At 41.0% G+C, this 27671-nt stretch overlaps 2 protein-coding genes across 2 annotated transcripts; one reads left to right on the top strand and one right to left on the bottom strand.

Moving 5' to 3' along the window:
• Positions 1–6173: 6173 nt before the first annotated feature.
• On the top strand, positions 6174–11201 carry LOC109759688 (uncharacterized). Its single transcript, XM_020318515.3, has 5 exons — positions 6174–6239; positions 6405–6471; positions 6768–7231; positions 10603–10860; positions 10955–11201. The coding sequence occupies exons 2-5, from the start codon at positions 6439–6441 to the stop codon at positions 11184–11186; spliced, it is 987 nt and encodes a 328-aa protein (XP_020174104.2). The 5' UTR covers positions 6174–6239; positions 6405–6438; the 3' UTR covers positions 11187–11201.
• A 13237-nt stretch (positions 11202–24438) lies between these two features.
• On the bottom strand, positions 24439–24947 carry LOC109759671 (uncharacterized). Its single transcript, XM_020318500.4, has one exon. It carries the CDS (start codon positions 24766–24768, stop codon positions 24547–24549), a length of 222 nt encoding a protein of 73 aa, XP_020174089.1. The 5' UTR covers positions 24769–24947; the 3' UTR covers positions 24439–24546.
• Positions 24948–27671: the final 2724 nt, after the last annotated feature.

Here is a 27671-nt window from a genome sequence, read left to right as displayed (position 1 = left end):
ACTTTCAGTTTATCAACTGAATTGCTTGAGGACAAGCAAAGGTTTAAGCTTGGGGGAGTTGATACGTCTCCAACGTATCTACAGTTTCTCACACTTTTCCTCTTGTTTTGGACTCTAATTTGCATGATTTGAATGAAACTAACCCCGGACTGACGCTATTTTCAGCAGAACTACCATGGTGTTGTTTTTGTGCAGAAATAAAAGTTCTCGGAATGGAACGAAACTTTGTGAGGATTTTTTTATATCAATAATAAGAATTTCTAGAGCCAAGACCCACCAGAGAGGGGCCCCTGGTTGGGCACAACCCACCAGGGCGCGCCCCCTCTCCTGGCGCGCCCAGGTGGGTTGTACCCACCTGGTGGCCCCGCTGACGACCCCACTGATACTATAAATTCACATTATTCCAAAAAAATCAGGGAGAAAGAATTATCGCGATCCACGAGACGGAGCCGCCGCCAAGCCATGTTCTTCCTCGGGAGGGCAGATCTGTAGTCCGTTTGGGGCTCCGGAGAGGGGGGTCTTCGTTCTTCGTCATCACCAACCCATCTCCATCGCCGATTCCATGATGCTCCCCACCGGGAGTGAGTAATTCCTTTGTAGGCTCGCTGGTCGGTGAGGAGTTGGATGAGATTCATCATGTAATCGAGTTAGTTTTGTTAGGGCCTGATCCCTAGTATCCACTATGTTCTTAGATTGATGTTGCTATGACTTTGCTATGCTTAATGCTTGTCACTTTGGGCCCAGGTGCCATGAACTCAAATTTGAACCGTTTATGAATTCATCGTTATATCCATGTTTTAGATCCGATCTTGCAAGTTATAGTCACCTACTACGTGTTATGATCCGGCAACCCCGGAGTGACAACAACCGGGCCCACTCCCGGTGATGACCGTAGTTTGAGGAGTTCATGTATTCACTATGTGTTAATGCTTTGTTCCGGTTCTCTATTAAAAGGAGGCCTTAATATCCCTTAGTTTTCAATATGCACCCCGCTGCCATGGGAGGGTAGGACAAAAGATGTCATGCAAGTTCTTTTAATAAAGCACGTATGACTATTTATGGAATACATGCCTACATTATATCGATGAACTGGAGCTAGTGCCGTATCGCCCTAGGTTATAACTGTCACATGATGAATATTATCCAACGAGTCACCGATCCAATGCCTACGGATTTATCCTTATTGATCTTGCTGCATTACTACTGCTATCATCATTGTTACACTTGCTACAAAATTACTGCTATCACTGTTACTGTTACTGTTACCGTTGCTGCTGTCACTACTATCGAAACTATCATGTTACTTTGCTACTGATTACTTGCTACAGATAATTAATCTCCAGGTGTGGTTGAATTGACAACTCAGCTGCTAATACCTTCAAATATTCTTTGGCTCCCCTTGTGTCGAATCTATAAATTTGGGTTGAATACTCCACCCTCGAAAACTGTTGCGATCCCCTATACTTGTGGGTTATCAAACATGTCTCTATCTCCAGCAATGTGACCAGCGCATCCACTATAAAGAATCAATTCCTTTCCTCCAGCCATGTAATCTCAAAGATTTTCCATGATACTATGATTCCTCATAGTCTTCTCATATTCGATATCGAATTCTTCATCCTCATCATAATAGCCATGTTCAACATTATCATCATCAATTGGTGGTTGATCATTACCTAGTGCAACAAATTCATAAGTTCAATGGCCACAACATTGTTCAAGAGAGTGAATTTGAATGGCTTATATGATGATATTGCTAATAGGTCTAACATCGCTTTAGCACGCATGAGATCACGAAGCTCAAAAAGACAAGAGTCAAATTTAGGATCACTAGACTTCATCTTATGAAAAGCAATGGCCGTATGAAGAATTTCATCAAGATTCTTTAGAGAATAATTGGGATAGCGTTTTAACAAATCTTTCCATAAAGTATAGGCGCACTCAAAGTTTTGCATACAAACAAGCACAACTTTAGGTAATCCTCTAATGATAAGATTGACGGCTCTAAGATTACAAAGCATGTCAATTTCCTCTTCATGAGTGGGGTGCAAGGGATCAATGGGAGGCACATATTGGCTATGAATATACTTGCTCAAATTAAATTTATCAAAGATATCAAGCATTTCATCTCTCCAAAAGTTATAGTACTCTCCATTAAGAATGGGCACTCTACATCTAAGACTCCTCAAAGTAGGCACATACATCTTTCTCCAATGGTGATTAAACCAAAGCAATGGAGACCAAAGCTCTGATACCAATTGTAGAATTGAGAGATAGGTCTAGTGGGGTGGGGGTGAACGGACACTTAATGATCCAAAGGTGCAGTTTTTTTTCTTGATATTTAGGAAGATTTTTACACAAGTTAAGTTGCAAACAATATTTTCTACACATGCATATCTAGAGATAGGGCAACATAAATAGTACAACATGCAAGTGCAAGGAAAGTAAAGGGGGTAGAGATAGGAAGATCAAACGCAATGAAGAGACTGTGGTTTTTGGCATGGTTCCAATAGGTTGTGCTATCGTACATCCACGTTGATGAGACTTCAACCCACGAAGTGTAACGGCTGCGCGAGTCCACGAAGAAGCAGCCTTGTCTATTCCACCATGGCCTACGCCCACGAAGGACTAGTCTCACTCGGGGTAGATCTTCATGAAGTAGGCTATCTCCTTACCCTTACAAACTCTTTAGTTAAACTCCTCATGATCTTGGAGGCACCCAAGTGACACTTAACCAATCTAGGAGACACCACTCTCCAAAAGATAATAGATGTTATTGTTGATGATGAACTCCTTGCTCTTGTTCTTCAAAAGATAGTCTCCTCAACACTCAATCACTCTCTCATAGATTTGGCTTGGGTAGGGGAAGGATTGGAGTGGAAAGCAACTTCGGGAGGCTTGAAATCAAGGTTCAAATGGTTGGATCGAAATGCCTTAATCTCAACACAAGTGTAGGTGGTTCTCTCTTAGAAAGTGAATACGGGAAGTGTAGTTTCGTCCTGGTTGTTCTCACTAAGAGTGAGTGGTGCTACTTCTTGAGCTTGCGTAGGTTTTTCTCTTGAAGAGGAAAGAGCGATGCAGCAAAGTAGAGATAAGTATTTCCCTCAGTTAAGAACCAAGGTATCAATGCAGTAGGAGGTACACACAAGTCTCCAATAGTTGCACCTACACAAACAAAGAAATACTTGCACCCAGCGCGAAAAAGGGGTTGTCAATCCCTTCACGGTTAATTGCAATGATGATATCTGATAGAGATAGGTCTAAAAGATAAATAAAAGTGCAAAAGTAAATAAATTGCAGGAAGGTGTTTTTGTATTTTTGGTTTTATAGATTTGAAAATATATGATGAGAAATAGAACCGGGGGGGCATAGTTTTACTAGAGGCTTCTCTCTTGAAGAAAGCATACGGTGGGTAAACAAATTATTGTTGAGCAATTGATAGAAAAGCGCAAAGTTATGACGATATCTAAGGTAATGATCTTGAATATAGGCATCACGTCCGTGACAAGTAGACCGACTTCTGCCTGCATCTACTACTATTACTCCACACATCGACCGCTATCCAGCATGCATCTAGTGTATTAAGTTAAAAAGAACGGAGTAACGCCTTAAGCAAGATGACATGATGTAGAGGGATAGATCCAATCAATATGGTAAAAACCCCATCTTTTTATCCTTAATGGCAACAATACAAATATGTGCCTCGCTACCCCTACTGTCACTGGGTGAGGACACCGCAAGATTGAACCCAAAACAAAGCACCTCTCCCACTGCAATATAGATCAATCTAGTTGGCCAAACCAAATCAATAGATCGGAGAGAAATAGAAAGCCACCTTAATCATGCATAAAAGAGTTTAGAGAAGACTCAAATAATATTCATAGATAATCTGATCATAAATCCACAATTCATCGGATCTCAACAAACGCACCGCAAAAGAAGATTACATCGAATAGAACTCCTAGAACATCGAGGAGAACATTGTATTGAAGATCCAAGAGAGAGAAGAAGCCATCTAGCTACTAGCTATGGACCCGTAGGTCTGTGGTAAACTACTCACACATCATCGGTAGGGCAGCAAGGTTGGTGTAGAAGCCCTCCATGATCGAATCCCCCTTCGGCAGAGTACCGGAAAAGGCCCCAAGATGGGATCTCACGAGAACAGAAGCTTGCAACGGCGGAAAAGTATTTTTGGTGTGTCCTATGGTATACGAGGAATATTTGGGTATTAATGGAGCTGAGGTTAGGGTTAGGGGAGTCCCGAGGGGCCCACAAGCTTGAAGGGCGCCCCCCGGGGCGCGCCCTGTGAACTTGTGGCCCACTCGTGGCTCTCGTGGCCTCCTCCCGAATCTTCGTGGTTGTCTTCTGGTCTAAGAAAAATCCTCAAAAAGTTTTGTTTCGTTTGGACTCCGTTTGGGATTTATTTTCTATAAAAGACAAAAACAAGGAAAAACATCAACTGGCACTAGGCACTAGGTTAATGGGCTAGTCCCAAAAAATGATATAAAATAGCATATTGATGCATATAAAACATCCAAGATAGATAATATAATAGTGTGGAACAATAAAAAATTATAGATACGTTGGAGACGTATCAAGTGGTGGTGGAGGGTATATATAGTCTTCACCAAGATTCTAGCCGTTACTCACTTTATGCCCAACTCGGTGGAACCGATTATAATCTCGAAGGCCCCGTGTAGTGCAAAAGATTCATACGTTAGACGTTTCGATGGGACTGAATGGCTTCGCTCGGAGGCACCGAAGTGTGATGACCTAAGTAGTTCCTCGCTTCGATAATTCCGATCTACTTCACGCGGAGATTCCAAAGTGAAACAAATAGGTTACTGAAACTTGGCACATGCACTTCAGTGGGACCGAATGTCATCTCGGTGTCATCGAGTTACTAGGGTTTAGGTGTGGCTGCTGTCATGGATGTCTCAATGGGCCCGGATAAGAATGGTTTTGTGGGACCAAGATAGACTTAGGGAATTTGGATAAATGGAATGTGGGAAAGTGGTTGAGGTTTAATATCTTCAAGCACTTTGAGCAAATAACTCATGATCAAAATCTCATCCCCTTTTAATAGTATTTACTTTCGTATGGACTCAATGTGATATTTGATCACTAAACCAGAAATGCCGAGTCTTGAAGTTTTTGCCAATGCTTGTCCTTTGTAGCTTCAGGTGTCCACAATCACATGTCATTGCCAGGCCTATGTTGAACTTCTCCTAAATATACTAGATGAAAACGTTAGTCCAACAAATGTATGTTGACATGAATTATCAAAACCATCAAGGGAGCAAATGTGCTTTCAACGGTTAAGTCGCTCGTTAGCGACCTAGCGCATATCCCCTACAACGTCCGGTCCTCTTTTGGGGCAAAGGCGTCACCAGTTTTTGTTTTTTCTTATGATTTTTCTTTTGTTTCCCTTTTTTGGTTTTTTCCTTCTCTTTTACGTTATTTTTTCTTTTTCTGTTCTATTTTTTCTTCCTATTTTTTTCGAATCTATGCACATTTTTACAAATTCACAATTCTTTTTTGAAATTGTGAACATTTGAAACCCGTGCACATTGGTTTTAATCGACGAACATTTTTCGAATCGACAAACATTTTTACAAATTCACAATTCTTTTCTAATTCACTATTTATTTAGTTTTGATGAACATTTTTGAAATGCATGAATATTTTTTGAATCAGCAAACATTTTTGTAATTGATAAACATTTGTTGAAACAATTTTTCAAGTTCATAACATTTTTTGAATAGAAGAACATTTTTTCAAAATCGTGATTTTTTTTCCGCAAAAAAAAGAATTTGGAACTTTTTTGAAATATCAAATTATTAAAGTAGAAAAAAGAAGAAACGAAATTATTTATTTATCACTGCCCATGCCTGAATACTTGATGCGTCATCATCTACTTTAATCTGTTCTTGGTGTACTTTAACCCTACATGTGTTTGTTCTCGATCCCTTTGTTATTGTCTGTCATCATGGTAGTAATGTTTTTGATTAATGGACATGGCTCCTGTACAACTGGACAGGCAATTTAGAAATGTTGTCTGACCTAGATGAGCAATTTTTAGTTGGTGTATTCGATTGACTAGCTTTCACTGATCGCGTCCAACTTGTGTGATTCATGGTGATTTTTGGACTTACTAATCTCTTCTTTTGCTCAGTTTGGACAAGGAGGAAGGATTGACACATTTTTCTGCCGCTTGGAGGAGAGAAACAAGGGGACAGGTGTGTGTGTTCATCCCATCATTCTTCCCTTTTTTTTATTTTTGTAGATAGATCTGCATTATGCTTTATTTAGTAATTGTTATCAACCTGAATCATGATTTGTTCATTGTGGGCTGAACGGCATGCCTCTCCCTCGCTCTCACTGACTTTGATGAGACAATGCAGTGACCCGAGGTGATCTGAGTATTTTCAACAAGCAATGGATCAGGGCCAAGCAATGCAGGTGGATCATGTAAGCGCCCCTAACAATTCTCTCTTCACACTTCTGTTTTGCAATGTCCCGTCAGTGATCAATATGTGTGCATTGTGATTATTTCTGTAACTCATCAATTTACATTTTTAATTGTCTACATGCAGTTTTGATAATTGATTGTTTTATGTGAAGTTAATTCTTCCTTATCGTCGTCACTTTGAACTTTCATCAACATGAATTTTGATGTTCCCTTCCCTCTAGTGAATCATTGGATCATTTCTTCATTTAATATCTAAACATCATTGTAACAATATATCATTTTGGTGCAAGTGTAGGATGGTTTGTCAGCCATCGTGGAGGCTTCTGAAACCCACGTAAACCACCTGTACGTGAACCGGGGTACTTCCATTGACTTGTATAAGTTCCGCAAGTACAGTAACCAACAAGGATGGAAACATGGGCACATCTTTCATGGAAGCAATAGGGAAGATCTTTCCTTCGAGGGGGGAATGATACAAGATATCAAGGCTCGAGATAACACTAATACAAGGGAAGCTATGTTTTTAGTCAAGGCAGCAAATCAGTGGGTGAGTGTAGAGGATACGATGGTGAGAAGTTCAACAACGCTGAATCATATTGGAATTCTAAAACCCTTTGTTGGAGGCTTCAATACCCAGATATCTGAAGTCGTCTGCGGATTTACTTCGATTATTAATTCTTCTCTGACCGATTGGTTAACGAGCAAACAACCATCAGACAAAAGGACATCTATCCCTGTTGAAGTGCAGCAGTTGATCAGGTATGTTTTTTTTTCAGCCCATACATAGCCAAACTAACTCTATTTTCCCATCCAACCGAACTAAACTCAGAGCATATACATGGGTGGAATTCATTTGCTGGAGTGGGTTGAGAATCATTTATACTGTAAGCAACACCTTGACAAACACTCCTACTATAAGCAGCAACCATATATAGCATATATCTGAACCAGCCAGGCTTGCATGTATTCGAGAGCACATACACATAGGATCATAAACTACCAAATTCTACAGATCATGCAGCAATAAATTGCCTTCTTACTGTGTACCGTTCCTGACATGAACAAGGTTCCTGGGCCCCTCAAGTGCATCCATCGTCTCTGTGTCAAATCCTCCTACAAACTGGAAAAAACGAATTGCCAATTTAGAACATGACGCCTAGAATAAGCCAGCAGTTGATGATATGGCATTGTAATAACCATACTCATAGTACTTTGCTTTTTTTACTGGTCTATTTATGCACTGGGAGCTCACCTCAGTTATCACCACATGCATCTCTTCTATGGTTTATTATTTTTTCTTTTCCCGGTGTTGTTCTGCCATTATACAACACCACCTTTTTGGGTTGAGCACTAAGTAGCTTGTTAATATGCAACAAACTCAACCTTAGTAAACAGTAGTAGCTATTTTTGTTATTGTAATCTTTGGTAACTACAAGCTTGTCCCTCCTAATATGCCAAAAAAATTGTTTACTCTCCCAAATTACTGGAATATACTCCCTCCGTCCCAAAATATAAGAACGTTTTTCATACTACACTAGTATGAAAAACGTTCTTATATTTTGGGACAGTATGAAAAACGTTCTTATATTTTGGGACAGAGGGAGTAGTTGGCCAATGAATGCATGGAACAATTTACACCCAACCAACGCCCACCACCCTATTCAATTCTGCCTCACCTAGTCTGCTGCTTGTCAGGATGATATTGTTTTCCGGGATTTTGGCCAATTCTAAGCATGGAAAAATGAATATGGCACACATCCCGATACAAATATGCATGGTTAGGTAGCACGTATCATCTATCATGCCGCCTTGTCCAGAACGTCCACTCTGAGGGCTGGCAATGTAAACAAAGTTGTAAAGCCACTACCTTGTTAAGCAGTCGTAGAGGAACAAAAAATGTACATATAGAGCAGTATTCTATCAGTTGCATATTAATTGCTAGCTAAGTATTGAACATCTGAAATGTGTTATAGTTTCAACATTCTGTGTATATGGACTAATATACATGCCAAGAAAAGAAGGGGCTAATTCACATATATTCAGATCATGTCAAGAATAATACTAGAAAGAACTTGTTTAATGATGCTGGAAGAAAATGTGACAGTAATTTTGATTGATCTTTATATTCAATAATGAAAAAGAAGATTTTATTGCGATAGGCAAAATAGATTTACCTGCAAACAACAAACATGACGCTCTCGAATATCCTTCTTTTCTACTTGAACAATTTTTTATTGTACTGATGTGTCCCATTTATCTCCCCACAAGCAGTCTGCCAGAGTTTGACAGAGAAGGAACACTCCCAAGTTTCCTATTCTGAAAGAACATAAGATCCAATGTCACATTTTGTGCTATTCACATGTTCAGGCAAGACCTGTCAAATGTTCAGAATTACCAATACAATTTAGATAGAAAAATGTTCTTGATTATGACTTGACGGGTGAGATGAGATCTTCAGGACATGCATGCACACACCATACTTGACCGACATGCAGATGCACAAAAATAAATGCAATAGTACTAGTGCAGCATGTCTAGATTAATGACAAAATCGATCAGAATATGAGTATAGAATGAGGTGCAAATACTTGCAGGACTAGATATGCCCATCATGTCTACACAAGGAATCAAATGTTTTACACAAGGGCTGAAATACTTTCCCTTATAAATAAGTTGCAGTGCAGTTTCCAGGCACAAAGTTAAACTAGCAAATCTCCTTAAGAGTGTTGCCATTATTCATGTGCACAAACTTGCAAATCTCTTCAAAGAAACCATCCACGCTAGATCTCTAAAAAGAGTGGAGAAGGGGCATCACGGCACCTGGTAAATTAGTCCCCTCCCGCATGCTGCAACACCTCCTTCCCTGCCGGCGCCACCCGACGCGCCCTCCGGTGCCGCCTCTTCTCCTTGCCGGGCCCTCCTTCACTACCCCCACCTGCCTCACCCTTGTGCTACAGCTGCTTGCCTGCTCACGCTCCTGGAGGCATCAGAGGTGGAGAGGAAATGGTGTTGAGGGTGCCAAGAGGGATGGGTGAGCAGTAGTGGTGGTGGTTGTTGTCTCCGAGGCTAGGGTTCTGCCGGCGCCAGCGCGGGGGCTCAGCAGGATATGCTGCAGTGTATTACATTTACTCTACAGCCAGTACAACCCTTCACACCTCAAATCTCAGTATCCACTCAGCATCTCCACATCCATCATCTACACAGACCAGACCTCTTCTCTAATCAAATCCTTCTTCCTTTTGATCTGGACCAGGGCAACACTTCCTCTAGACCTTCCCTGCAAAAAAAAAAAAAAAAACTCTTCCTCTAGACCAGGAACTGAAAAAATAGCACACTAGGAATTATCTCCAGCAGATCTTGTCTGATTTAGCACATTGCTGCTGCAACACCAAGTGCACCTAAGCCTGCCTACAAGGCGGTGCCGCAGTGACCTGCGTCCGCCTACGAGGCGGCGCAGCAAGGAGCTGCTCCACTCGCTGAAAGACGTGTCTTTCCTTGGAGGAGCGGCTGGTGGTGGAGTTGTGGTGCTGGGAAGAGCAAGGTGGTGGCTAGTGTTTTGAGGGCTGATCTGGGTAGAGAAGAAGATAGCTCTGATAACCAAGTAGAAAATGGGGAAAGTTAACTGTCTCCCCTGGACCGCAGCCCCTTTACAGCATACTATTACAATAGCACCAACATGTACACTACAAAATCACAGAATACACGCGCCTTCTGTTTTAGTGAAGTTGCTGTGTTATAAGGTTGCCACTGACAGCATCTGTCCGCACATAGCCTTGCTTTTTGGTCCGGAAGGCCTAATATCTTCCATTCATGGTTTCTTCTCTTAACGTCGAGCTCTCCCGTTACTTGCTTTATATTTTTGCTCATATCTTCTTACTGAAATTACTTCATCATTTGCATAAATAAAGTTGCTTCCTTTATATTTTGCTCTATTTCTTACTGAACTGTATTTGTTGTTTTTTCTGCTAGTTACTAAGGGCCAAGACAGCATCATAGTTTGTGTGTGTGATATTTATGTGATGACTGCAGCATCTTTGTGTACGCACACAAGTTGAGTTGTAGCTGTTAGTGTGCTGTTTATATTGATCCAGGTTGGTAGAGCTTACCAGATGTGTTTATCATTTATACAGGACTGCGTACCTGGCCATTGAGAAGATTTGGAGTGCAGGGTCTACATCGGTTGAATTGGCCAATCCTGCGAGCTATCATATGATTGATGATAGAATAAAAATCGACCCATTGCGCACTCGTACGAGGCTGGCGGGAGAAAACAACATGAGGCCACTTCGGGTTGCGTTTGGCGAGATGATAAAGAACGCGATTCACAGCAGATGGGAGGATGATGAGTTGCTAGATTTTATTGATCTTCTCGGGTATCAAACAGTAGGGTATAATTCTAAACCATACTAGAATAGTATGTTTGTTCTTTTGCTGACTTTAATATATTTGTCTTACAATGTATAATTAATGATTGTCAATTAGAGTTGGAGATGTCTTGGGCCACCCTGACCTCCTTTCGCCTCATAGGCGGCAGCTCATGTACCACAAATTCCATTCAGAGATACCTACCGATAATCAAAGAAATTGGCTGCGAGCAAATGCTGACCCTGGAGCTGACTGGAAACAAGTTGCTTCAAACTTTGACCCGACGTTAAAGAGCATAATTGCCTTCGGCTGTATTTTCTGTATTTTTTTTCATCAACTCAGCGCTTAAATTTTTAATTCGCAAGAGCCTCGTACGTTGTCGCTGGATCGTTGCAAACAAAATCTTTGATATGCAGCACCTTGTCCAGATGCTCTCACCGCACCGGCCAATGGTGGCTAGCTTGCCGCATCTTCAAGTCCGAGCGACCATCCACTACTAGTCGGGGGAGATTTTAATATCATTCGGAGAAGAGAAGAAAAGAATAATGACAATTTCGATGGACGTTGGTCTATGATGTTTAACATGATTATCGAAAGCCTCAATTTGAGAGAAATTGAGCTCACCGGTAGACAGTTTACATGGGCCAACTCGCTACCTATTCCGACTTATGAGAAGTTGGATAGGGTACTTGCTAGTGTGGAGTGGGAACAAAAATATCCGTTGGTGTCGGTTCATGCGATGCAAAGAGCGATCTCGGACCATACACCACTCTTTTTAGATTCGGGAGAGGCTACCCATGTTGCAAACAAAAACATCTTCTCCTTCGAGCAAAGTTGGTTTGAGCGAGAAGGATTTATGGAGATGATTGCACGCGAATGGGATAAGCCAGTTACGGGTAGGACACATGTCGAGAGATGGCAGAATAAGATTAGACACCTCCGACAATTTCTGAGAGGATGGGCCAGGAATGAGAGTGGGATTTATAAGAAGAAAAAAAAAAGTCTAACTCAACTCATTGAGGCACTAGATGTAAAGGCTGAAACCACTCTTCTTTCTGTTAATGAGCATCGAACCAAGTCTGAGGCTGAGCAAGGCCTACGTGCTCTCTTGAGAGAGGAGGAACTCAAGTGGGCGTTGCGTGCGAAAACGCTTAAGGTTGTCCAAGGAGACAACAACACTCAGTTCTTCCATATGGTTGCAAATGGTAAACATAGGAAGAAGAAGATCATACAGCTTGAACAGGACGAAGGAACAATCGTGGGGCATGAAAATCTGAAAGCGTATATTTCCAACTATTATAAAAGCCTTTTTGGACCCCCATTACTTCCACGGTGTCTCTTGATGAGTCGGTGATTGATGATATACCTCAATTACAGGCAGCGGAGAACGATGTTCTCTCTGCACCGTTTACTAAAAAAGAAGTTCATCTGGCCATAACTCAAATGAAGCCGAATAAAGCACCGGGACCAGATGGGTTCCCAGCTGAATTCTATAAGAAATGTTGGCATATCATTAAAGATGATCTTATGCCTATGTTTCACGATTTTTTCGATGGCCATTTGGAGTTGTTTCACCTCAACTTTGGTATTTTAACGTTATTACCGAAGAAGAATGAGGCAGTCCGAATAGAACAATTCCGACCCATTTGCCTGCTGAATGTGTGTTTTAAAATCTTCACAAAGGTAGGAACCAATAGATTGACACAAATTGCTCACTCAGTGGTTCAACCTAGTCAGACAGCTTTCATGTCTGGACGACACATACTCGAAGGAGTGGTTGTCTTACATGAAACACTTCATGAGATTCACTCAAAGAAACTAGACGGGGTTATCTTAAAAGTGGAAATGGCCTTTTCTTCAGCAGGCAATGCGTATGAAGGGTTTTAGTGAAACCTGGAGGCACCAGGTGGATACTCAAGTCCAGAAAGGTAGTGTCGGAATTAAGGTGAACGATGACATCGGTCACTACTTCCAGACACATAAGGGGTTGAGACAAGGGGATTCCATGTCACCTCTTCTGTTCAATATTGTGGCAGATATGCTGGCCGTCATTATTGGCAGGGCCAAGCAACATGGCCATGTAGAAGGTCTAGTTCCTCATCTGATTGATGGAGGGGTGTCCATTCTACAATATGCTGATGACACTATCCTTTTCATGGAACATGACATGGCTAAGGCACGTAACATGAAACTTATCTTATGTCTATTCGAACAATTGTCTGGATTAAAAATCAATTTTCATAAGAGCGAGGTGTTTTGTTTTGGGAAGGCCAAAGACGAGGAACATACTTACAGACAATTGTTTGGATGCGAATTAGGTGCTTTACCATTCAGTTACTTGGGTATTCCGATTCACCACCGTAAACTATCCAATAAGGAATGGAAATGTATTGAAGAACGAATTGAAAAAAAAAACTCAGCTGTTGGAAGGGCAAGCTGATGTCATATGGAGGTCGACTAGTTTTGATTAACTCCGTATTAACTAGCATGCCAATGTTTTTACTTTCATTTTTCGAAATTCCGAAAGGGGTCCGAAAGCGACTTGATTTCTTTAGATCTCGTTTCTTTTGGCAGTCTGATGAGTCCAAGAGGAAGTACCGTCTCGCACGATGGGATATCCTTTGTCGACCTAAAGACCAAGGGGGCCTCGGTATTGAGAACTTGGAGATTAAGAATAAATGCCTTATGAGCAAATGGTTGTATAGGTTAGAGACAGAGCCGGAGGGCATGTGGTCTCAAATCCTGCGCAATAAGTATTTGCACTCGAAAACGCTAGCCAGGTTACCATCAGACCGACTGATTCACCGTTCTGGAAGGGACTTATGAGAACGAAGGATTTGTTCTTTCGTAGGGTCAAATTCGTGATTGGCAACGGGATGTCAACAAGATTTTGGGAGGATACGTGGCTAGGAGAGACACCTCTGGCCTTACAATATCCTACCCTTTACAATATTGTGCAACGTAAGGAAGATTACGTAGGTATTGTCTTTCAAAATATTCCCTTGAACATCCAGTTCAGACGTACGTTAGTGGGTGAGAGATGGACAGCCTGGATGCACCTGGTTCGGAGATTGATTGAAGTTCGACTCTCCAACGTGCCGGACTCCACACACTGGAAGTTAACTAAAAATGGGATATTTACGGTGAAATCATTTTATACGGATTTGATTAATTCTGGCCCCATCTCAAGGTCACTTCATATATGGAAGATTAAGGTTCCTTTGCGGATTAAAATTTTCATGTGGTTTGTCCACAAGCAAGTAATACTCACAAAGGACAACTTACTTAAGAGGCGATGGGTAGGTAACTCGCGGTGTTGTTTTTGTGCTCAAGATGAGACAATACAACATTTATTTATTGAATGCCCACTTGCCAAGTTACTTTGGAGAACCATTCATATAGCTTTTAATATTAATCCCCCCGTAGATATTGCGTCTTTGTTTGGGACGTGGTTAGCTGGGGTTGAACAGTTCACGGCAGCTCGTATTCGGATTGGAATATGTGCGTTATTATGGGCTATATGGAACTGCAGAAACGATATGATATTCACCAGACAACACAACTTAACTTTTTTGCAGGTTATCTTCAGAGCTACAGCTTGGATCCGTACGTGGTCCTTACTCACTCCTATGGACTCCAGGGAGCCTTTGGTTACTGGGTGCAACCAATGGGAGATGGTGGCTCGGGCTATATTCAACCGGTTCGGATGGCGGTCGCATAACAGGATAGGAGTCTAGGGAGCTTGTCCTCATTATCACCGTACCGGTTGTCTTTGTCGGATTGTACTTTTCAGTTTTATGTGGTGTGCTTTGCTCCGTTTGCGAGCTGTAAGACCTTTGTCGTGATACTTTCTGAATTTTTAATAAAAGGGCTGCATGCATCATTATGATGCAGAGGCCGGGGGTATACCTCCATTTCCAAAAAAAAAATCCTACCTCGCCATTCAAGGTCTCTGCGCACCGCCAGCGCTGCAACAGCCCCATAGTCGCCCTGAAAGATTAGAAGGCGTTTTTCAAAGTCGCCTCAAAATCTCTATCAATCTGAGGCATTACTGAAAAATGCCCCCAAAGCTGAATCATCCGAGGCGTTTTTCTATAATACCACCTTAAAGCAACATTTTGAGGCGTTTACAAAACGCCTCCAATTGACCACCGTGGTGTAGTGACGTCACGTCGCACGTCCTAGGTCGACAGCGGGCAGCGCGTGTGGCCAATAGACGGGAAAAGACGACCCACAGGCACCAGGATGGATTCGGAGGTCATTTCTCCGTCGGCAATGCATATGTTGATCTATATATGTGCAGGGGTGTTCCCGATCTGACCTTGTAGTACATCAGAGAGGACGTGATTTTTCAGTGTTATTGATGCAGAGTTTCTTTTCTTGAACTGTTTGATGCAGAGTTCGTGTTGTGAGAGAGGACTGAATTTCTTGTGTTGCCTTCTCTATTTCTGTAGCAGCCTGTTTGTGTGCGTAACCGATGGACCATGTTATTCGATGTACAGATCAGTGCCGTGCAATGGAGTTAGCTATCAAGACACTAACATCTAGTACAAATGGCACGTCCTGAAGAAAACCAAGGAGAATCTGGGGCGCTGTACACCTAAGGGAGTCAGTTCAGGGCAGACTTCCACAAGATTGTGAATCACATGCTGATAGATGAATTCGGAAGGGCTTGAGACAACCGGCTCGGCAGATACGCCGTATGGAAGCATCCATACTTGACATAGATTTTCGATGTCCGGGGAAAATGGGCAAAATCATATCTCAAGGGCAAGTTCTGCGTCCAAATGACAAGCACACGGAGGAGTGAGAGCGTGAATCATCTGCTTAAATTATAGTACGTTCCAGCAAGCTGCGCGACACAGTAATTTTCCATAAGTACATGAAGCTACTGCACGACAGGGACACAAATGAAAACTATGAAGAACCAAGGACCAAAATAGCAAGCACCACGGCTAGTACCATCCGAGCTAACCACAAGTATTATGTCCTCATTTTCCTGTCTTGCATACATTGATAATGGTAATACTACTCGATTTTGGGAGGATATATGATTAGGGGAGACGCCTTCGGCTTTGCAATTTTCATCCTTATATATTATTATGCAACATAAGAAGGATTATGTTGCCGCAGTATTAAATTCGATACCGCTTAATATCCAATTTAGGAGATCCCTAGTAGGGGAACGTTGGAATGCTTGGTTGCACATGGTTCGTAGGTTGGAGGTTCACCTATCTGATCAAGTGGATACAATTCGCTGGAAGTTAACCACGAATGGAATCTTCTCAGTAAAATCCATGTATTAGGACCTAATTGACTCCCGGCCATTGTCGAGGTCGTTGTATATTTTGAAGATTAAAAGTTCCGCTTCGCATTAAAATATTTATGTGGTTTGTCTATAAAGAGGTTATTTTAATCAAAGATAACTTGGCAAAAAGGAATTGGGTTGGAAACTCCAGGTGTTGTTTTTGTGATCAAAATGAAACGATTAAACACCTCTTTCTCGAATGTCCTCTTGCATAATTATTATGGCGATCAATTCATATAGCCTTTAACATTCAACCTCCAAGAAGCATAAACACGTTATTTGAGACGTGGCTTAATGGAGTGGACGTACACTTAGCTAAACATATTCGGATATGAGTATGTGCATTATTTTGGGCTATATGGAACACTAGAAATGATATGATTTTTAATGGGACACAATTCACCAATTTTTTGCAGGTTATTTACAGAGCTACAGCTTGGATCCGTATGTGGTCCTTACTCACCCATGCGGACTTCAGGAAGCCTTTGGTTATTGGGTGCAACCGTCGAGAGACGGTAGCACGGGCTATCTTCAACCGATTTGGGTGGCGAGCTAATAATAGGCTAGGTGTGTAGGCATCGTAGCTTATTTTTATATCGCCGGATGTGGCATTTTTTCAGTCTTATATCGTCGGATGTGGCGCTTTCCAGATTTATTTGCTTTCGACTACTGCTCAGTTTATGAGCATCTTTGAACCTTATGACTTTGTTACGTTTTTATTTAATAATATGACTGCATGCATCGATTGATGCAGAGGCCGGGGTATTTCTCCTTTAAAAAAATAGCTGAACCTTAGCTTAGTGGTCAAACTTGCTCTCCATAGAGCAATTTGTGATTGAATGTGTTTATTAAAGCAACGAGTAAACATTAAATGTGCTATCTCTGGTGATGAAACAAAAAATTCTTCCATGCCATCGGAACCTGGGCATTGCGAGCTTCGAGAGTGCCGAGTTCATCTCATCCGCCTGCCATCATGATTGCAAATGCATCGAGGGGACACGTGCACATCCGTTGCATCATGGTAATGCCATTCTTTGAGCACTTGCAATCACCATATGTCAACAAGTCCACTCATGGATGCGAGGTCATTCACCATTGGCTGACGACATCAAGTCTGCAATGTCTTAAGGGGAAAGTTAATATTGCAGGTGCGAGAAAAACTGAAAACTACAAGAATCATGAACTATAATCGTTACAAGATTTTTGGAACTGTACCTCCAAGACAATCAATGAGAGCATGCTTGTACAGGAGACTTGTGGAACACACATGCTGATTGCATATTTCATTACTCCCTCCGTCTCATAACGTAAGACGCTTTTTTCTAGTGTCAAAAAGCGTCTTATATTACGGAGCGGAGGGAGTAGTTGATAAGTCTAGTTCAGGAGTTGTTAGACAATAGAGTAGTCGAACTAGTCTCTCAGATAGAACCACATAAAAATATTGTCATTTTTTTACATTCAGGTTTTTTAATGCATTTTCTAGCTTTTATTCGTGTTTTAAATGTAATTTTCCTTTTCAGTTTTTTACTCTGGTTTCAAATGTTTTTTCCTGGTTATATTTGAGTTTTTTGTTTGCCTGTCTTTTTTACATTTTTCTTTTTTTTATATTTTATAACCTTTAAATAATGTTTTAATATCATTGAACAATTTTTAATAATAAATTTTTTAAATATGTTTAATAGTTTCAATATACAGTGAATATTTTAAAATACTGATCGACATTTTTTAAAGGTTTTCAAGCAGTTCTACAAAAATTTAGTGGGCTTCTAAAAATGTTCATGTAATTTTGAAGAGTTTATGCACTTTTAAATAAATTTTCGTGTATTTTACAAAGAAAAAAATACAAATTTGAAAAACGTTCACAACACCTTTAAAAATGTAATTACGAAAAATTTCATTTTTGTGCTCTTTTCCTTTTTGTTTTTTAGGAAAAATAAATAATGACAAACCAAAGAAAACCGAAAACAATTTTTACAAGATCCCTTGAGCACTACATGCACGCCTTACTAGGCTGACCCTTTCTAGAAAGCGCCTCTATGCCATCTGCTCTCTATTATATTTTCAACATTTTTGGTGTTGCTAAATGTGCATACCGCACATGGCTCTGCTACGCAACGAACTTGATCCAGCTCGTGCGTCGTTGGTTGTGCGTTCATTTGCGGACACCGTCCACTCTTCACTATATGGCGAAGGTTCATTTGGGAGTACATCACTGTAAATTCTTATTTGCCGGTGTTTGCTTGCATAAGATAGTAACGCGCACCCCTAGTAGTAATGGGTTCCCCGTTTGCCGGTGTTTGCTTGCATAAGATAGTAATGCGCGCCCCTAGTAGTAATGGGTTCCCCGTGTATGCGACCGATTTTCCCGGTTTTGTGAAAGGTCTTCCCTTACATGATACGATCAGAGATAATCACATACATGTACATACATTCACCCCCTAAAAAAGCACGCACACACATCCTACTTAGCATATTTGATATACAGAGTTGTCACAACTTGTTGAGATTGATGAAGTCATCACAAGTGTCTCGTAGTTGACAGAAGCGTCTCCTTCTACTGAAAGAACATCGCCGAAAACAATGAAATAAATCCAGTAAAATGCACGCACCAGTGCCAAGTCTAAAACATAAACCCTGGTGTGCTGGTTCCACCACTAGGACTTAACCATTTAAGCTATGCTCAGTTCCTGGTTTCATGAAAGTTCTGCCTGGTTTTATTTACTGTGTTTTTCTCCGCTAGTTTTTTTTCAGTTTTTCATTTTCATGTTCTTTTCTTCTTTTACCTATTTTACTTCCATACTCCTTTTCTACTTTTCTATATTTTTTGTTCATGAACATTTTATAAATATTCAGATAATTTATTCTCTATTCGTAAATTTGTTCGGCCACTTTTAAAAATCATGATTTTTAAATGAATTGCCCGGCAAAAAAAGATTTTCAAATGAATTATTTAAATCCATATTTTTTCAAGACTTCTTTTGACCTTTTTAAAATAGAATTCATGAGTATTTTTAATCTATAAAAATCTGGTAATTATTTTCTTCCGAAGAGGAGAACGCATACTATAAGTCGATTTTGCGTCTCGAATTGCACATTCGGCGAGCAGATGATTTTCCTAGTCGGCGAAGGAAATAGTTGGCAAGCTAAATGGGCTGGTCATACAATAGCCCTTCAAGCATTATAGCGACTGTTCGCCATGGTTCTATGCAGGTAACGGGGAATATAAGGAGATTTTAAACTCCTATTTGACGCTCTGTGTCAAACTGTCAGGCGAAACAATCATGCGCCAGCAATGAACCGCCCACTTTACCACAAAGACCAACGGGTTATGGGAAACTTCTAGAACCGTTTTTAATGGGTTTCCAGTTTCTTTTGGTTTTCTTTGATTTTTCTGTTTCCAGTTTTTTGTTTGCGTTTCTGCTTCTTTTTACTTATTTTCTCGTTTCTTTTTCGTTATTCCTTTTTATTTTTTTTCAATTTTGTTCCTTTATTAATTTATTGTGACATTGCAAAATGGTTAGAAATTACAAAAAATGTTCAAAATTTCTAAAAATGTTCATATTTTGAAATTTTATCCATAAATTAAAAAAAATGCTTGCATCTTAGAAAATTGTTTGAGTTTTTCAGAAAGTGTTCGTGTTTTTTAAGAATTCTTTTGATTTCCAATTTTGCTCATAAATCCAAAAAATGTTTGCATTTTAAAAAATTCTTCATTTTTTCAAAACAATCGTGCAATTAAAAAAACTCATACTCTGTCATAAAATGTTTCTTTTTAATATTTACTCACAAACTCAACACTCAATAAAAAATTAAATGGGCAGATTTTCCGTAAAATGTGAACATTTTTTGAAAATGGGATTGTTTAAAAAAACATACTTTTAAAAATACCAAACATTTTTTAAAATGGGAAAAAGAAATCAAATGTTTCAACACTGTTTAGTAAATCGAAACAATATTTTAATTCCCCAACCTTGTGTGAAAATGTGAATAGTCGCGTAAAAAAGCGAACATTTTCTGAAAGTCTGAACAAATTCTGAAATTAGAAACATTTTTTCCAAATTATAACAACTTTGTGTGAAAATGTGTCAACCATTTGTTGATTTTTTTAAAGAGAGAAGAAGAAAAGAATCTGGAAAGAAAAGGACAAACCAACTAAGAAACAAACTAGAAAAAATGTATTTGAAAATTCAAAACAATATTTTAGATATGTTCTTGTGATCATCGCTTCCTAGTTAGACATTGAAGCCCCGCACCTTGTGTGCCTAGCTACGAGCCCTCACTAGTTGGAGGTGCAGGGTTTGATCCATGGCACCGACGAATTCGATTTTGGGAGCTTTTATAGAGCGCCTTTGGCACTGGCTGAGCATCTTGGCGCCAATACGCCCCTGATAGTAGGCCGGTTCAAGAAGAAGGCCAGCGCTCGGTTGGTTTCCTTGGTCACTCTAATGAGTTGATCAATCACGGTTGACCAGTTGATTGGTCAATCATGAGTTCAAAAATATATACAGATTTGAAAAAAATCTCAAACTTTGAAACAGTTCATGAATTAGAAAAAAGAGTTCATCAATTTTGAAAAGGTTAATGGAATTTTAAATAAAAATCATAGAATTTGAAAAAAAATGATTTTGAAAAAAAAATCATCTACTTTTAAAAAATCACCAAAAATGAAAAAAGTTCATTGTATATTTGATAAAATTGATCAATTTGAAAAAGTGCACACATTTAAGAGAATTAGAAAAAAAGGAAACAACAAAAACTTAGAAAACATAGGGGCATTTCCTATACATAGAAAACATAAAAAAAGGAGTATGCACAAGCGTCAAGATAGACATATGTTGAACCCTGTCGCCCGAAGTCCTGCACTTTTTTTGAAGTTTATATAGAAAAAAACTGTAAATGGGTCAGCCAAGAGCTGAGGGATTTGGGGGGGGGGGGGGGGGTGTCCACCGGTTTGTAGGATGAAACGCATCCGGTGCTAAAGGCGACATATAGGATTGTCCTTCGTTTTCACGAGAGCTATGTCTTGCTTATACGGAGACGGTAGCTTCTCCCGCTGAAGGACTTCTTACCTTGCGTAGCAAATGGGCCCGCCCATTTATTGATTTTCTGGATAGCTGTCACGCAATGTTCGCTCGCGACCGGTCGAACGCTTCGCGTGTTCAGATCCGTTTTTCCTCTCTTTTGTTTTTTTGTTTCTTTTTCGTTTTTATGTTTGTTTTTGTTTTTCACCTTATTTTTCTTTTTTTTCATGGTTTTCTCTGTTCTCTTTGTTTTTTCAATGCTTCCCTTCGGTTTTTCCTCAGTTTCACTGTTTGTTTTTCTTTTGTTTCTTCATTTTGATCTGTTTCTTTCTTCATTCTATTTTTGTTTTCTTTGTTTATTTCTCAGTTCTATCGGTTTCATTCTTTTTGCCAGGTTTCTTCACTTTTTGATTTCTTTTCTTTTCCTTTCTTCTTTTTGTTTTTGTTTCTACTGGCTTTCTTCATTTCCTTTTTTTTCGCCGTTCTTTCATCGGCTTCTCTTTTGTTCAACATGTGTTAATTTTTTCAACATTTTTATTATACATCAGAAACATTTTATGTATACACGTTAAATACTTTCAAATAATTGATTAATAATTTTTGAAACTTTATTTTTTATCTCGAATTTGTTTTCCAAACACACAGTAAATTATACATTTTTTCAATACATATTTAACAATTTTAAAGTGTTTGATTAACATTTTTCATTATATGGTCCATTTTTTAATACACATTTAACATTTTGAAAGCTTGATTAATATTTTTTAAATACAAGATTAACATTTCTTAATTCATGGTCCACATTTTTTCTATACACATTTAACATTTTTCATATGCTGGATCAACATTTTTCAAATGCTTTCTTACCATTTTCTAAACACTTGTTTAATTTTTTTTATTCAAATTCTTGATTAATATTTTTAGAAAATACATTATCAACCTTTTCACATACATTATATTTTCGTTTATACATTTTTCTTATATATGAGAAACACTTTTTATATACACAGTTTTTCAAGTGTTTTTTATATTAATTATTTTTGTAATATATTTATTTAGGATATTTTGAGGTATAATCTGAAGTAAAAAAAGAAAAAAACGTGAAATAAAACAAAAAGACGTGGTTGTGGCTCTCGCGCGGCTGGGCCGGCTGATCTTGCACTCGGCTTCACGCGAGAGTCTCGTACGTCTCGCATGAAGCGGGACATAGGGGAACCCTCGACTCGTAGGTGAATTGACAATCCTAAAAAGAGTAAGGCATTTTGGAGGCCGATCTCCATGGAGCCCTTCATTTGGAAAAATTCAAAATTCATAAATTTCAGTTTCAAAAAATTCTGAAAAAATTCATAAAAGTGTATGTGTGAAAATTTTTAGGATGGAATACCTTGAATTACGAGCTGCACAAATCAAATAAAATCATGGACTTTGAAGATGAACAGTACATATGCTAAAAAGCCCTAGATTTGTCTTTTTTGTGTAGCTCATATTTTAATGTATTTTGTCCAGTAAATTTGCACACATGTACAATATGTATCTAGGTATATGTGTATTTTTTTGGAATTTTTTGAAACTGAAAAGTTTCAATTTTGAAGTTTTCAAATAAAGGCCTCCATGGAGCTCGGTCACCGTTTGGCATTTTCATCCTAAAAACCGCTTCTCCGTCCATTAATTTCCCGTATCACTGATGCATTGCGCCCTCCAGTATTTTCAGCAATATCATTGATCACTGAGAAGCCGTCAGAGGAGACGAGGATACGCCTAATCAGAAGATCATCGGCTTACGCCAAAGCCTCGTTGCATGCTAATGATTCCAATTTTGACACGTCCATGATTGAATTAAAGGTGATTGAGGATGATCCTAGATGGTTGTGGCACACCACAGCAAAAGCTCCACGCTCTCCTCTACTTTCAACGGCACCATCCACATTGATTTTAGTTGTACCAACAGGGACGCTCGTGCTCTTCAATTAAGTCGACCCATTATGCCTCCCTTTAGTGGGGACTAGTGGGCAGCGCATGTGTGTCATTTTGCGTGCCATTTGTCACGACTTGGGAGATTTTTTTCAGATTTGTCTTTGTAAAATATTTTATCTCTTAAGCAATGCGTCCAAATCGCGAACCTTTTTCACCGTTGGATTTCTCTCGACAAGATCTTCGAAATTGGATCCCATGTTAATAGGTCGATTATCTTTTCCACAAAAAGCCAAAAAAACTAAGAATCTAAAAATAACAAAACCAAAAAAACACAAAACTAGAAAAATAAGAAGCCCAAAACCCGAGAAAAAAAGACCGAAGCCCACAGTGTGCCTTTTCACTTTTTTAGGGAAGCAAAATTGTGTTTTTTCATTTTTTTTGGAGGGAAGCACCATTGTGCTTCTCGAGGAAGCACAACTATACTTGTCGCAGAAGCACGGGTTGTGCTTTTCTTTGTCGAAGCACATTTGTTGTGGTTCTCATGAAAGCATAGATTGTTTTATTTTTCTTTTCTTTTTAGAAGTACAGTTGTGCTTCTCATAAAAGCTAAGGCTAGGCTTCTCACAGAAGCAGAGGTTCTCATGAAAACTTAGATTGTGCTTTTTTTTTGAAGTACAATTGTGCTTCTCATAAAAGCAAAGGCTGGGCTTCTCACAGAAGCATAATTATGCTTAGGGAAGCAGAGGTTGTGCTTTCCCTTTTCGAAAAATGCAGTTGTGCTTCTCACAGAAGCTCATATTGCCATATCGCAGAAAAGCACTGCTTCCAAAAAAAGACAAATTTTCCTTTTCCTCCAAAACATATGAAAAACCAGCCAAAAGTCCAAAGCCGAAAAACTAATGGGAAAAGGACACATGTGTAGGAAAAAAAATCCCGAGGCACCGCTTGACGCACTCCCGCCAAACAAAATGACCTCTACGAGAACCCTTCAAAGAGTATCCCTTGAGTAGTTGCTCCCTTCCCTACAAAATTATGCAGAGAAACTAGTTATTATGAAGGCTTATTGCTTGCGGGCTGCTGCATCTGCACAAGGTAGGCTCATATGGATGACTACCGCCGTTCGCCAACAAAAATCTCCCGCTAAAAAAGAATCTTGAACGCGAGAGGAGCAACGAGAACAGTAATATTGACGAGAAAGCCTCTGGTGCGCTGGCCTCTGCTATATGAACCTCTGTATCTCGAACTCGTATTTGGCCCAATCAGTCAAGTTAACCCAGCGATCTACTACTACTAATCAAATTTGTAGCAAACTCCTCACAAAGCATATAGACACTGCAAAGGCCTTAGATTACAAGACAAACACAAAACAACACCCATTTTATTGAAATCTTCTTCATCAATCATGCACAAACGCAGCAGGTTACAACATACACACAGGGAGGGATTAGATTAGGATGAGCTTAGGATTAGATGGGGATGGCCCTGGAGACGCGCGGGTAGACGACCCTGGAGGGGTGTCCCATGATGCGGCGGCCCTTGCGGTGGCGGAACAGGTACACCACCGCGCCCACCGGCCACTCTATGACGCCGGTGACAAGGAAGGCCACGAACCCCAGCGTCGGCCCGATGAACTTGCACCGGCACGGGTTCTCCCTGGTCCCGCACTGCACGCACGCCGGGAACGCCATGGCTAACCTAGCAAGCTCCTTGCCGAATCCGAGCTCTCTGTTTCAAGTTATGGTGGACGAATGCTCTGGCTGTTGGTGATGGAGGAGGCCTCGCGCCGGCAGGCCAGTATATAGAGGCTTTGCGCCGGGGACGCGTGGAGCTGTACGCGTAGCGGTGGTTATCCAAGTGGTTGACGGCACACTTGCACGGGGGAAGCGCAGAACCAGCACATATCCCCAGCTCGGACGTGTCTCTGTTTGGCCTTGGAGTTTTCTAGTGCTTTGCCTCACGTATGGGATCGGGTCAGTGTGCAAACAAGGCCAAGAGTTCAGTTTTCTTTAGCCCACGGTGTGGTGCTTCTATTCGGGTTGGAGTGAGAAATGCTTTGCAAATCCATAGGGAAGCTCTTGCTGAAAAGTATCTTGGTCTCCCAACGGCTGCAGGTAGACTAACTGAACAAAACTTTGAACATATTTGTGAGCAGTCAAGATCAAGGGTACAAGGTTACTATGAGAAATTGCTATCATGTGCGGCGAAGGAAGTTCTTCTTAAATCAGTGATTCAAGCTCTGCCGGCCTACTCTATGAGCTGTTTCAAGCTCACAAAAGGTTTGTGCAAAAAAGTTACGACAATTATGTCCAAGTTTTGGTGGGCTGGGTCACTTGATAAGAGAGGAATGCACTGGCAATCATGGGACAAGATGGCTGTCTCCAAGTCTCAAGGGGGGCTTGGTTTCCGTGATCTGCAAGTGTTTAATGATGCAATGTTAGCTAAACAAGCATGGCGTCTGTTGGAAAATCCGGAGAGTTTATGTGCTCGTGTGTTGAGAGGATGGTATTATCCAGACGGTAACTTCCTACAAGCGGGTTGCCCTGCCAATGCATCAGCTACTTGGCGAGCAATCATTACGGGCAGTGAAGCGCTTAAGGGTGGTCTCATTCGTCGTATCGGTGATGGTATGACGACGGAGGTGTGGCATGACAATTGGATACAAGGAACTCCCAGTTTACGACCAGTCTGCAGATTGTCTGATGATTATCTACATCTTGTTGCGGACCTATTAGATGAAGTAGGGGAGTGGAATGAGGAGCTCGTCAACAAGCTGTTCATTGCCCCTGACGTTTGTGCAATCTTAAACATGCCGAGGCCAAGAACGTCTTCAGATGACTTTTGGGCCTAGGGTTTTGAAAGGTCGGGTAGATTTACTGTTCCTTCAGCGTACCGAATACTTATGGACAGAAATGGTACTGCACCGGACCGGACCGTGTTGGAAATATGCCCTAGAGGCAATAATAAAATGGTTATTATTATATTTCCTTGTTCATGATAATTGTCTATTGTTCATGCTATAATTGTGTTATCCGGAAATCGTAATACATGTGTGAATACATAGACCACAACATGTCCCTAGTGAGTCTCTAGTTGACTAGCTCGTTGATCAATAGATGGTTACGGTTTCCTAACCATGGACATAGGATGTCATTGATAACGGGATCACATCATTAGGATAATGATGTGATGGACAAGACCCAATCCTAAGCATAGCACAAGATCGTGTAGTTCGTCTGCTAAAGCTTTTCTAATGTCAAGTATCTTTTCCTTAGACCATGAGATTGTGCAACTCCCGGATACCGTAAGGATACTTTGGGTGTGCCAAACGTCACAACGTAACTGGGTGGCTATAAAGGTACACTACGGATATCCCCGAAAGTATCTGTTGGGTTGGCACGAATCGAGACTGGGATTTGTCACTCCGTATGACGAAGAGGTATCTCTGGGCCCACTCGGTAAGACATCATCGTAATGAGCTCAATGTGACTAAGGGGTTGGTCACGGGATGATGTATTACGGAACGAGTAAAGAGACTTGCCGTAACGAGATTGAACAAGGTATCGGTATACCGACGATCGAATCTCGGGCAAGTGCTATACCGGTAGACAAAGGGAATCGTATACGGGATTGATTGAATCCTTAACATTGTGGTTCATCCGATGAGATCATCGTGGAACATGTGGGAGCCAACATGGGTATCCAGATCCCGCTGTTGGTTATTGGCCGGAGAGATGTCTCGGTCATGTCTGCATAGTTCCCGAACCCGTAGGGTCTACACACTTAAGGTTCGGTGACGCTAGAGTTGTAATGGGAATTGTATGTGGTTACCGAAAGTTGTTCGGAGTCCCGGATGAGATCCCGGACATCACGAGGAGTTCCGGAATGGTCCGGAGGTGAAGATTTATATATGGGAAGTCCAGTTTCAGTTACCGGAAAGGTTTCGGGGTTTATCGGTATTGTACCGGGACCACCGAAGGGGTTCCGGGGGTCCACCGGGAGGGTCCACCTGCCCCGAAGGACCTAATGGGCTGTAGTTGGGTGGGAACCAGCCCCTTAGTGGGCTGGTGCGCCCCCCAAGGGCCCAAGGTGTTGGGAATCGTAGCATAATTTTAAAATTTTCCTACGCTCACCAAGATGCATCTATGGAGTCTACTAGCAACGAGGGGAAAGGAGTGCATCTACATACCCTTGTAGATCGCGAGCGGAAGCGTTCCAATGAACGTGGATGACGGAGTCGTACTCGCCGTGATCCAAATCACCGATGACCGAGTGCCGAACGGACGGCACCTCCACGTTCAACACACGTACGGTGCAGCGACGTCTCCTCCTTCTTGATCCAGCAAGGGGGAAGGAGAGGTTGATGGAGATCCAGCAGCACGACGGCGTGGTGGTGGATGTAGCGGGTCTCGGCAGGGCTTCGCCGAGCTTCTGCGAGACGGAGAGGTGTAGCAGGGGAGGAGGGAGGCGCCCAAGGCTGTTCTGTTGCTGCCCTCCCCCCCTTTATATAGGCACCCTGGGGGGGGGGGGCGCCGGCCCTAGAGATGGGATCTCATGGGGGGGGCGGCCAAAGGGGGGAAGGGGTTGCCTTGCC

This window comes from Aegilops tauschii, chromosome 5, assembly GCF_002575655.3.
Source record: "Aegilops tauschii subsp. strangulata cultivar AL8/78 chromosome 5, Aet v6.0, whole genome shotgun sequence".
Taxonomy (NCBI): Eukaryota; Viridiplantae; Streptophyta; class Magnoliopsida; order Poales; family Poaceae; genus Aegilops; species Aegilops tauschii.
This window is presented reverse-complemented; position numbering and strand designations above follow the sequence as displayed.